At 55.6% G+C, this 12,975-nt stretch overlaps 1 protein-coding gene across 3 annotated transcripts in view; it reads right to left on the reverse strand.

Moving 5' to 3' along the window:
• Window positions 1–1,261: 1,261 nt before the first annotated feature.
• ITGB5 (integrin subunit beta 5) overlaps window positions 1,262–12,975 on the reverse strand; it is a 103,857-nt gene continuing 92,143 nt past the window's right edge. For 2 of the 3 annotated variants that reach the window (XM_080657370.1, XM_080657371.1), the window contains 5 exons: window positions 10,163–10,385; window positions 5,991–6,094; window positions 3,953–4,072; window positions 2,603–2,769; window positions 1,262–1,978 (listed from right to left, as the gene is read on the reverse strand). In XM_080657370.1, the coding sequence (XP_080513496.1) occupies window positions 1,883–1,978; window positions 2,603–2,769; window positions 3,953–4,072; window positions 5,991–6,094; window positions 10,163–10,385 (710 nt within the window). In that variant the 3' untranslated portion in view covers window positions 1,262–1,882. The remainder of the gene's footprint in view (window positions 1,979–2,602; window positions 2,770–3,952; window positions 4,073–5,990; window positions 6,095–10,162; window positions 10,386–12,975) is intronic. The other variant, XM_080657372.1, reaches the window with a different exon arrangement.

Consider the following 12,975-nt stretch of genomic DNA (forward strand, 5'->3'; position numbering starts at 1 on the left):
TAATCAACCTCAAACTTTGATCCTAATTAAGCAGAATGCAACTTACCTTCTGAACAGCTGAACAAATGGTCACTATGACCCACACTGACCACTAGGGGGCAGACGCTCAATGCAGGAGCTGCCCCCTGGTGGTCAGTGTGCTCCCGCAGGGGGAGTGCCGCTCAGCCAGGAGCTGGGCTCACGGCTGGCGAGCGCAGCAGCAGTGGCCGTAGCCTCTCCTGCCTCCGTGGCAGTCAGACATCCCTGAGGGCTCCTGGACTGCGAGAGGGCACAGGCTGGGCTGAGGGACCCCTCCCCACCCCAGTGCACGAATTTCATGCACTGGGCCTCTAGATGTTATATATTTACTTACATTTGGCTTTATTTCAAAAAGGATTTGAGGCAGTTTCACCAAGTCATGGGGTCTCCCAATTGCACAGGACAAAGGACACAGAGTCTGTGCACATCTGCCTGGGTAATAGGCCCTGTTTACTGACAAGCCTTGTCTTCCTGTTTGCCAAAAATAAGGCAGAATCTGGTCCCAGGCTGAAAAAAGATGAATTTTTTGGAATGAAAGCCCAATAACCTTGAAGTAATGCCAAAAGCAAAAAATGATTAGAGAGTGATTTTACAAACGAGAGCAGGTAGTAGGAGACCTGGCTCTTTAGTACCAGTCTGCCAGGAGTTAGCCTCCCGACACCTGGACAGGCTACTTCCCCCCTCTGCCCATCAGTTTCCTCTTCTATAAATAAGGGGTTGGGTCAAACAACTTGTGGGGCTCCTTCCATCTCAGATATGGGGACCTAAGGGGACTGCAGGGCCCTGAAGGGAGGAAAAAAAGCTGAAATGGGTTTTGTGCTTTGGGTGTGGTAGGGACATAGGAGTTTGGTGGGGAAGGCACTGACATAATGTTCTTGAGAACAATGTGTAAGATGTGATTTTTGTCTGAAAACCACATCTTGACCCCTTCTTCAACCTATTTCTGGCCTCAGTATCTGGAAACTGGGGAGCGAAGTCAGAGGGGAGGTTTTCACGTTTTCTAGCCTACACTCTTTTTTAAAGCAAAACCCGGGAGGGCCCACGAGCACCTGCTCAGCCCTCCTGGGGCCCGTCTGCCCCTGAGCCCCCACCCTGGCTGCTGTGTTTGAAGAGGCCGGTCTGAAGCGCTGGGCTGGCCTGTGAGGCCCTGGAGGGAAGTGCACGGCCATCTCGGTCTCCACGGAGGTGCCATTCAAGGCCACTTTGGGAAGGGACACGCACATACATCGTAGAGAGCGGCAGGCAAACACAAAACACTTTGGTTTTAATCTTTACTTTCAATCCCAAGCAATCTCTTTCCTTTTCATTACAAAAGTACTAAACACACACGGACAGAAGAGGAAAGCTGACATTTGCAAACTCGGTGCCTTCAGCAGGCATCTCCATAATTTATCACCAACACCCAGGTGCATAGACACCAGGCAGACGATTCTCAGGAATCACAACTACACCATAAATGCACGACCTTTTTATTTCATATAAAAATGATCAACACGAAAAAAGCCAGACCATCCGCCGATGTGACGCACTCCGACACTCCCGGGAGCCTTCTGCTCCGGCCAGACTGCAGCCCAGCCCTCCTGGAAGGGAGGGGCAGCCCACGGACAGGACAAGCGGGATGTGGCGGGGAAGGCCAAGAGCGCCACGCTCCCCTGGTCCCTCCTAGGCGCGGAGGGTGGCGCCTGGCATGGCTCTGGCCCTGCAGCCTGTGGCACGGCGGGCTGGAGCCTTCCTGCGCCAGCAACGGGCTCCTCTCCCAGGCTCACCGCTAAGTCTCTGCTTGTCTGTCTAGGGAGCCGCGACTGCGTCCAGCAGCTGCCCAAAGCGTGTGTCTCTGACTCCACCTTCGAAGGAGGAGGAGCCGTCAGTCCACGGTGCCGTTGTAGGATTTGTTGAATTTGTTGAAGGTAAAATCCACAGTGTGTGTGGAGATGGGCTTTCTGTACAGAGGGTTTGAAGCCTGCGGAACATGGAAGGCAGGAGGACACATGTTAGCCGATGCGTTCCCATCCACACACTCGGGGCTGGAGGCCAGTCACCCAGGAGGGCAGCAGGCTGAGCATGCAGGCGGAGAGCCTGGTGTGCTGGGACCAGCGGCCTCTGACTCGCCTTCCCCGGGCACGTCCCTCCCTCTGAGCTCTCACGTTCCACCTCTGCAGTGAGGGCTGGGAGATGGTCTCTGAGGTTCCTTCCCACTTGAACAGAAACTAGCTGGGGATTCAGGCGAGGAACTCCCTTACTCTGCTCGGTCCTTTGGGAACGTGCAGTTTGCTCTGGAGACAAGACTGATGCAGACGGATCCTGAGATACAGACCCTGGGTCTGTCGTCTCCCTAAGACCCTCCAGACTCTTTCTGGGGAGGCCCTGCGAGCACCTCTGCCCCCCGAGTCTCCCGACTTGGTCCCGGGCCCTCTGTGCTCCTGGGCCACGCACTTCTCTCCGTCCAGAGGAGGGCACACACCTTGTAGGTTTTGTTCTTTGTTTTGAATGCCAAAGATGTTAGTGGGCCTTTATCACTTGCTTGAACTCAACCAGACCTCTAAACTTGGCATTTTTTCCCCACTTCCAGCTCCCGACGGCTTACCATTTCATAGCGGGCCCTGGATCGCTCACTCTGGAACTTTGCAAACTCTCTGCGGTCGTGGATGGTGACAAGCAGCTTCCAGATGCCCAGCAGCACGAACCCAATCAGGAGGATACTGCCGACCACGGCCAGGAGGATGGTCGTGACATTGGGGGCCGTTCCACACTCTGGGGGGACCAGGAGGCACGGTGAGCACAGGCACCCCCATGGTGCCCCCCTCCTGCCCCCGCCTCAGGGAATCTAAATGAAAGGTGCTTGTCTCTCCCTCACCCCTCCCTCATCCTAAGAGCCTCGCGCTGCCCTGGGTGACACGGGTGGGCAGGCAGGTTTCTCCGATGCACATTCGGTGAAAGAGGGGCCACACAGCAAGTCTCTGGCAAAGTCCAGGTGAGAACCCTGGGGCTGCTCCACGTCCTCCATGTGCCCTGTACACGGCTGCCTCCCCCCAGCTCGCAGCGCCCGCTCCAGCCTGGCCCAGGCCCCGTGCAGGACGCTGGGCCACGCCTCCGCTTCCTGTAAGTGGTTTCAGGGGCAGCCTGGGCAGGCGGGAGGTTTCGTGAGCCACTTCCACGAGGGCTGGGCTGGGGCCAGCCGACATTTGTAAGCCCTTAGCGTGGTGCCCTCTGGAGCAGATGTGCTTATTTTTAAAGAACCGCAAAGACAGTGCTTGGAAACAGCCTCGTTCTCACAGGCACGCATCTGGGCTGCCACCACGAGCCGGGAGCGGTCTGGCCCAGTGTGGAAAAACAGAGTGCGATGCTGTGAATTAAAGAGAGCACATCTTTTTCTGCTCCCTCCGCCCTCCAGAGTGGGGTCACACTAGAAACCCCAATTACTCCAAAGGCACTCTGTTTGGATTAAAGCTGAGCCTCCTCAGTGGCCCCGAGGCCCAGCAGCCCACAGGAATGTTTAACCCAGCCTCCCTCTGCCCTCGACTCCACGCTGGGAAGTGCAGTGGCCCGGCCAGGGCTGAGCCTACCCAGATGCTCCCAGCACAGCACTGGCCTGCTCAGCCCTCATCGTCCAGAGACCTGCGAGCTCCCTGCAGAGCCCAGGAGCCCCCACCACAGACGCTCAGCCCTGCAGGTTAAGTGTGTTCCGGGCTTACTCTCTCCTCCGAGAAGGGACACTCCCCTACCCTCTAACGCCCATGCCCTCCAAGCTACGCCCCAGCAATGGGTCCCAGGTATGCAACCATCGTCCTTCTAAACTCTAGGAGTCAGGCAGGTGTGGCCTTGGAGTCTGATCTTTACAAGGATTGTCAGCCTCCGCTCTGGAGCTTGGAAAGGGCGGTGAGGAGTGATGGGGAACATGCCCAGAGTGGGGGGGTGTGTCCGGACGAGCCCTCACCTGGCTCCCTGAGGACCGTCAGGTTGGACTTCCCGCTGGGCAGCTCTGCGTAGGTGAACAGCATGACACAATCCTTGGCAGTTTTGTAGAAGCAAAGCACGGCTTCCTGGTCATCTTTCACTGGAAGAAAGCCAGGCAGGAACGTCATGAGTGTCTCCGAGCAACCCAGAACCACCGACCATCGACCGACGGGCGAGGAGCTTACCACCTCGCAGAAGACAGGGGCGCAGACAGGCTTTCTGTAATGTAAATATCTGTGTTTTCCGATGGTCTTAGGCTCTACAGCAGCGGTTCTCAACCTGTGGGTCGTGACATGACCCACAGGTTGAGAACCGCTAGCAGGGTCGCCTAAGACCATCGGAAAACACAGATATTTACATTACGATTCATAACAGTAGCAAAATTACCGTTATGAAGTAGCAACGAAAATAATTTTGTGGTTGGGGGTCACCACAACATGAGGAACTGTATTAAAGGGTCGCGGCATTAGAAAGGTTGAGAACCACTGCCATAACCTATGTTCTTTGCTGCCTGGCTTTGCATAGTATTTTCAAGGTTCACCCATGCTGTAGCGTGTACTGACACTTTGTTCCTTTTTATGGCGGAATAATATTCATTATATGGATGCACCACATTTTATTTTCCATCGCTTAGTTCATGTACATTTGGGTTGTTTCCAATTTTTGACTATCATGGGTAATGCTGCTATGAACATTCAGGCACAAGATTTTGTGTTAACCTATGTTTTCAATTCTCTTGTGTACATGCGTGGAAGCAGAATTGATAGGTTGTATGGTGACGCTGTTCAATTTGGGGGGAACTGCTAAATTGTTTCCAAAGTGGCTGCATCGTTTGTATTGCCACCAGCAGGGTAGTAGGGTTCCAACACAGGGTCACTTTGACTGGATGTAGCAAACAGAATGTTCCAGAACAGTTCCAAACACAGTTACACGCTTACAGGGCTGATATGTGCTTTGCATCTCTTACCCTTGGAACTCCTCAGCCTGGACTGCAATGGCTGTACCAGAAAAGATATGGATGCAGCCCCAAGATGGTAAGAAGCAAACACCTGTGTCCCTCTGTCTGAGCCTTCTGTGGGCTCCCAGTCAGCAATGCACTTGCAGCCCTTTGTCCAGAGGGAAAGGCAGAGGGATGGAGGGGTGGTGTCAAACTGGAGTGGCTAGAGTGAGAAGAGCCTTAAAACGTAAGCTGCCGGGCAAGGCAACAGGACACGGAATGGGCAAGAGGCGCAGAGACGGGAGAAGAGCCAGGGCATCACTCAATCCTGGGTTCAATCGGACCGATGAGAGCTCTGCCTCTCTGCCTGCAGCATCGTGAGAGCTGCGCTGGGCAGAGGCCAATGGGGCAGAGACTGTTCACCAAGAGCAGATTCCGTTTCCTAGGCACACAGCCGACTGCATTTCCCAGCCACCCTTGCAGGTAAATGGGGATGGAAGTTACGTGCACCACTTCCAAGCCCAGCCCATACCCTCCTCCCGTGGGACCCTTCACTCTGTCTTTCCCCATGGGCCATCTACATGAAGAGGCTTCTGAGGACCTTGAGGAGGGAGGAACTCCGGCACAGAGAGTGCCTGGATTCCTGAATGACCACAGGGAAGGCTTGTCAGCCAGGAGCATCTCCTCTGGACTTTCAGTGAGTGATAAACTGACCTAGATTTTGTTAAGTTGTTGAGGTTTGAGGTTTGTTTGTTATAGCAGCTAACATGACTTATTCCAGTATACTAACTTCTCAGGGAGCCTGGGTGGAGACTGGGTTCCAGTGATGGGACAGACTTATGAACAAGGAGGTCTTCTACTCTAGAGACTCTGGAACCTAGACCCCAGCTCGGGTTCCCCAAGTCCTTTTGCGGGGAGCAGCAGTCATGCCAAGGACACTGAGGCCATGCTTCCTAACTCAGGGCTGAAACCACCCTCCTCCCCGGCAAGCAGCCCTGAAGATCATCCCACAGGGGAGAAGGTCTCGTGTGTCTGTAAGACCCCAGAGGGGGCAGCTGCGGAGGGCTGCCCATCCACTCACCGATGGCGTCCACCCGTGTGATCACCTCATCCTTGCACAGGTTTTGGCAGGTCTGGTTGTCAGCTGGGCTTCCTGAGTGAAGCAACAAGCACTCGACACAATCTCTTTGGAAAAGAGGCAACACACGTGGGTGTTAGACGCTGGGTAGTGGCCCCACACAGGTAATGAGCTCCCAACAAGGCCAGCCCAGCCCTCCTGCGCCGAAGGCCCTAGTTCCTGCCTGTCTGCAGGTGTTTGGCTTCCGGGGATTTCTGCTCTGCCGCTCTCCTGTGTGTGATGCAGGGACAGGGGAGCCCCAGGTCCTTGGAGGAACCAACCCGAGTTCAGAGCCCAGTCTGGACATGTCCAGGTGTAGGCTAGAGACCTTTCAGGTTCTGATAAACACCTGACTGAGGAGTCTGCTCCAGCAAGAGGTTTCCGAGTCCTGGCCGAGTAGCTCAGTTGGCTAGAGCCTGGTCCTGATAGGCCACGGATGTGGGTTCGATCCCCAGTGAGGGCACATACAAGAAGCTACCAGTGAATGCATGCATAAGAACAACAAATCCATGTCTTTCTTTCTCTCTCAAATCAATAAAAACAAAAATTTTGGGGTGATAAAAACCCGTGACCCCAGCCTTGAGGAGGGGTCCTCACACACCCTGGCCAGTGCTTGGTGACTCCACGTTGCCCAACTCTCAGGATGCCCCCACCCCCTGGTCACTGCCTGGGGCAGGGCTCTCAACCCTCCTGCACATTAGACACTCCAGGGGCCTGGATGTCTCCCCCGCCTACATGGAGTCACATCTCTGGGGCAGAGCCCAGGCCTCTGGGATTCGGATGAACAGTGAGGGCTGAGAACCACTGTCCTGGAAACTCTCAGGCCCTTGTCCCTTCTCTCCCAACGGAGCTCGCCTGGCAGGCTCCCTATGGCCCTGCTGTCCACGCACCTGTTAGCTGAGCTACACTCAACTCTGATAGAGGCTACAGGGGGAAGCCCCCCAGGGAACCCACACTTCAACAGGGCCTTCTGGAGAAAATGGGTGAGAAGCCCCTCTCCTCCCACCTCAGGCCGACAGTTTAAATCAGATATTATGTGAAATGCTTAATTAAAATGGTCAATTAATAATTCAGATTTATATTTCCACAGTCAAAACCCAACTCCAGAAACTCCCCTTCCACCTTCAGTTTCATGAGGGAGAACAGGACTCCTGAGGATGCCGGGCCAGGGAGCTAGGGGGCCTGGGGATGGGGCGCACAAACGGGACAGGATGGTGAGAACTCAACTCCAGGGAGGAGTGGGCTGAGGCAAAACAACCAGCCGACTGTGAGCTTTCAGGGACTTTGTGAAGCAAGAGGTGAGATCCCCCAAACAGGGGCTCCCTCAGGAAACGAGGCGAGGACTCAAGGGCTTCGCCCTGGCACCAGTGTGCAGGGTGACCTCACAGAGCCGCAGCCACAAGAGGGGCTGCCCTGCTTCCCCACAGGCTGTGGGGACCCGGGGGCTGTGCATCTGGAAAGTCTCCAGCAAATCACAGAGGATGTACAACCACAGGGCATCGCCATTATCATCGTCCGCTTTTTAATTCCTCGAGATTAAGAGGCCAGTGACTGCATTTCCAGGGCAGGTGCTGGGGACTGGAACACAGACCTGGAAGGGAGCTCGAGAGCCTTCCCCTCCCACCCCCGCCCCCAGTTTACAGGTGAGGGCCGTGAGGCCAGAGAGAAGCCAGGGTAGCTGGGTCCAGCTCCCAGACAACCCTCCCCAAGTCCCGACTCCACTTTCTGCTCATTAAGGAGGCAAGTGAGCAGATCATGAAGAGAAAGTGGGTAAGATTTTCTCACGAGGGTTCTCACATGCTCAAGAGTTCAACTATCCCAGATTGACCACGAAATCCTGCTGGCCTGGGCTGACTTCAGGGAAACATTCTGGAGTTACACACAGGCTGGTGACGTCTGCATTTCCCTAAGGCCAGCGCTCCAGAGCCAGGCATGGGAGACTGGCGCCATCCAGAAGGGAGCGGCTCCCGCTCTGCTCATTCACGCTGGCCCAGCTCTCTGCCCCCACTCCAGCCTTGGGGTTAACACCAGGGAAAGTAGGGAGCTGCTTCCGGCCTGGGCCTCGGCCTGGGCTGGGACTCACTGCCCCTCCACCTGCATCCCCTGCGGTCACTAAGCCACAGGGCCGCTCCCAGGACACATTCCCTCATTCTCCACGGAGACATGTCAGTCTGACTTATGTGGTTCATGTACTGGGTTGAAACTTGGGACGTGTGGTAGTCACATATTAAAATAACAAGTGGCTGAGGGAGACTTTGCACAGAATCTGTTCATGGAGATCACCCAAGGGGAAGGGTGTGTGCTTAGTTCTAGAAAGCGGAGGTTGGCTGCTCTGAAACCCCGGGGGGAACGACGCCGGCATTCATGAGATGCTCCCAGCAGAGCAGCAAGTAGAAAAGCAAGCTGACATACCAATAAGTCCTTATCACGGGGACTTTTCTTTTTAAGTTGCAACTATGCCATAAAAGAGAGAGAAGGCCCATGTGGCCCAGAGACGAGTAAGAAGGCTCCCTTACGGCAACTCTCTGCTCTCCTTGCGCCTTCGGTATTGCGTAATGGGTAGTCCATCATCAAGTCTGTGTCTTCTAGGACATGAACGCTTTGAACATTTAGAGCGAGGGCTCGTTGCCCCTTGGGATTCTTTAACTGACCCGAGCCGTGGCACAGCGCCTTGCTGCTCCCGAGGAAGAAACGGGCTTGGTCTACCTCTATTGATTCCACGTGCATCTCAAAGATGCTATTTTAGCTCATGTTGTCCTAGCTTGGCCCCACCCCCCATGTGCCCCACGGATTGGGAACATACACTCAAAGGGTCCTGCTGGTGGGACGGGCGGGGGCACCTCCCTCCAACACAAAACGTGCATCACGGCTGTGAGGCCATGCCCCGATGGCCACTGCTTTCTGGGCTCCAGATCCAGGGTCCTGCCCTCGGCCTGGGGTGTTCCCCTTGACTTTCTATAGTTTTTCCACTCTTTGCAGGTCTAACGTGGGCCTGTTTTCCTTCTCCCTTCCTCTCCCCAGCTCCCCACCAATTACACAGAAATAAAAGCTGGCCCTGTCGATCTTGTCTCTCGCTCTGCAGCCAGCTCCCAATTACCCACGCCTGGATTGTCTGTGGCAAGTGTCCAACCGGGGGTCCTGCCACCCAGAACGTTGCTGCGCACGGACTGCCAGCAGTCAGGGCAGGCTCGGGGAGCATGAACTCATTTCATTATCAGCCTGAGCCAGACGTTTGGGGGGGAAATCTGCCAAAAGAAAATTGCACACTTGCGATCCCAAGAAATGCCGTCTGTGTTATTATTTGTTTCTGACTGTGCCTCTGCTCCGCACTCTGCGGGCCCCTTAGCACGGGTGATGACACAGCTCTTTCTCCAGTAAAATTCAAGAGAAGCCGCCACTCCAGCTTTCCTGGCGGTGGAACTCGAACGCCCTCTCACTGGCAGTGTGCAGGGCAGAGCGTGGGAGGTCAGCCCGGGAACGTGACCCGCGGCCCCGCCAGGGAAGGCCCGGTGCCCGGGCTACACAATCTGCGCATTCATCAGCCGCACGGAGCCAGCGTGCCGTTATCTGCACAAACGGAGCAGCAAATGCAGCCGCCACGGCAGTCGGTGTTGGCGTGCCTTATCGAGGCCGGGTGCCCTCCCACCCCCTTTGCCTCCAATTACGTTTGCTTCAAGCAGCATTTCCCACGCTGTGCCCTGTGAAACACGGTTTGGGAGAGGTTAAACTGGGGGAGGGGGTCATTCAAGGCAAGATGCACACTGAACCCCCTTCTGGAATACTCAGAGCACACTAAAGGCTCTGAGATGTTATTCTGGCATCAAAACCAGTTTAATTTCATTTAACTCAGTAAACTTGTCATTTCTAAATGAGCTTAGCCAATAGAAAAGCAGTCTTGGTTTTTTCCTGTTTTGTTATTTTCCTACAAAATCCCCACGGAACCAGAGTCTCAAAGATGCTATTTTAGGTCATATTAGTAAGAGTTTCGCTCCCCAGCAAGGCTGGGAGGGTGGAGCTGGGGGGAGGGGGGGCGGGGAGGCTGGCCGGCCCCTGAGGGCTGACTGGCTAGGACGCAGGCCTGGTCTGGGGGTGGGCGGGGGTGCGTGGAGGAAGTGGGGCTGTGGGGGGCCTATTACCTCTTGGTGCTGCAAGCATCTGGGCAGGTTGGGCACTTCTCACATGTCTCCCCAAAGGCTCCGGGCTCTGTGCACTGGCACTGCCCACAGACGCAGTGCCCGCGGTCGCTGCAGATCTGGCCCTCCTTGCCCCGGCACGTGCTGATGTCCGTTGAGCAGTTACAGTTGTCCCCGATGTAACCTGCATGGCACTTGCATTCTCCGCAGTGACATTCGCCGTGTCCTAAAAGGGCACGCACAGCACGTCAGCACCTGCCTGCACCAACCACCCAGCGCCACCATGAGCCAGGCAGGCTCTTGGGGGCCAACCGAACGCGACCCTGTCTGGGTGGGCAGAGAGGGCAGGGCAGCTGTGTGGTGGCTGGGGCTGGGCCTGTGCTCCAAGTTGGTCCAGAACTTGGCCACACCATGGCATTGGACAGGACCCAGAGTTTCCAGCCTCAGTTGTTGTGTGACTCAGTCCCCAAATATGTCCACATCCTGAGAACAGGACCTCATATGGCAAAAGAGACTGCAGAGCAACTGAGTGACGGATTTTGAGATGGGGGTTCTCCTGGGGTACCAGTGGGCCCCAAGTGCCACCACGAGGGTCCATGTAAGGGGAAGGCTAAGGGGGATGAGACAACAGAACTGAGACATGCGCTGTTGCCTGTGAAGGAGGAGGTGGCGGCAGTGGCCAAGGAATGCAAGGAATGCAGCCAGCGCAGGAAGATGGAAAGGGCGGGAAAACAGAGGCTCCCCGAGACCCTCCTCCAGAGCCTCTGGGGAGAGTGGTGACACCCTGACTTCAGCGCAGGGAAAATGACTGCGGACTCTGCCCTCCAGAACCGAGAGGATACATTTGTGTTGTTTTAAGTCACTAAATGTGTGGGAATTTGGTACCGCACAGTAGGAATCTAACACGGCTGCCATCCCCGGTCTGGGTGAGACGCTGAGTTCTAGCTCTGGCTGTGCACCCACAGTCCAGAGCGGGTGACTGAGGGGCAGTCCGAGGGCAGCGGTGGCTAACACTGAACAATGCTCACTACATACGCATCGGGCTTCACACCATAAACTCAACTGAATCTTACACACACACACACACACACACACACACACACACACACACACACCCCCCAGGGCCAGGGCAAGGGATCACCACACTCCTCTCTTCCTAAGTGATGAAACCGAGACACAGAAAGACAGAGCGGCTCGGTGCAGGTCACACAGCTGGCGGCCCTCAAGCCAGGACGCCAACCAGGGAGCCTGGCCCCAGGTCCAAGGTCTGACTCCTACTGCTGCTTCTCAGGAGAAAGGGGACAAAGCAGGTCTGAACCAGGGGGAGAGCCAGCAGAGGGTGCCCAGCGCCCGTCTGCAGGAGGGACCCTTCCAGAGCCTGCAGGAGAGGGGTGGGCACTCCTCAAGGTTCTGCACGTGGCACGGGCAGCGAAATGCCCAGCTCAAAGGATCGAATGTGCGTGTGTGTGTGTGTGTATGTATAACTGAGTAAGTGTGTGTACCAGGCATGTGTGTCAGAGTAAGCATGCACACTAGGCATGTGTGTGAGTGTATGTATGACAGAGTGTGTGCACCAGGCATGTATAAGCAGGGGTGTGTGCACACGTGATGGCAGTGAAAAGCATGGAGAGTGCCACCTGCCAGTGGCCCGAAGACTGACAGTTAGTGGATTCTCAATTCTCTACACCAGCAGACGCCGAAAGCAGCATTCTAAATGGGACCTATATTTTGAAACTCTTCCTAACACTGTTGTCGCAGCATATTTCCTTCCTGATGCCATTCTGCTAAGGCGGTATTACATGGTGAAGAATGTATTCGCTAAGCACTCCCTTACACATGGACAGGAGACTGGAGAGGCTGGATGGGCATCAGATCGGGGGGGTGGGGGGAGGGTGGAGGGAGGTCCTGCATTTCTCTCCCACACCCGCGTCAGCCTCACAGCACCTTCTGTGAGACCACCAGGGAGCGCGACCCATAATCCAGGTCAGGACCGCACCTCAGAGAGGCTCTGCACCACCACCTCGTTCCTGCCCCTGCCTCTTTGTCAGCTCTGCAGTGCCAGGCGCTGCAGGTGGTGGTAGGCCATCTGGAGCAGCCAGGCCTCCAACCCTCCCAGGCCAACAGCCTCTCTGCTTGCTCAGCCAGGGGCTCAGAGCCACAGAAAGACTATGTGGGGCCAGAGCACCCTCCCACCTCACTGCAATGCCGAGGCATATAGGGCAGCCTCCCAAATGGGTGGGAAAGCCAGGCAGGGCCAGGGGAGGCCGTGCAGTGCAGTTTAACTGCCGAGAAGCCGGTGTGTGGTGTGTACCAGCTGGTGTGCGGTATGTGCAGGGTGAGCCCCAGGAGAGAGCAGCACCCTGCTGGGGCTGTGGGGGAGGGGAAGAGTGGGTGCACAGCTCATCCTGGGGAGGGGACTGCGGTCCCTCCTCTCCGCCAGTCTATGAACAGCACCGGTGTAAGCCATGGCCGGCAGGAAACCACTCCCCACAGGAAGTCTTCCCAAATGAAACAGCTCCAAGCTCCAATCGCAAAATTCCCTCACTCTCTGGCCTCAGGGACCACACTGGTCAAGAGCCTGTTTTAAATTAACATGGCTCACTGTCGGGGGTAATTCCCCGCCCCCCCCCCCCCAACATTCTATTATGAAAATTTCCAAACCAGCAGCCAAGTGAAAGAACTGTACAGTGAACATCCAGCTACTCACCGCCCACCTTCCACCGTCATATGTTACCTGTTCCTGTAGCTCTCCTGTCGAGCCCTCGATCCATCATCCATCAACCCATATTTTAAAAAAACGCATTTCAAAGTGAGCT

This window comes from Plecotus auritus (genome assembly GCF_963455305.1).
Source record: "Plecotus auritus genome assembly, chromosome: 2".
Classification (NCBI taxonomy): Eukaryota; Metazoa; Chordata; class Mammalia; order Chiroptera; family Vespertilionidae; genus Plecotus; species Plecotus auritus.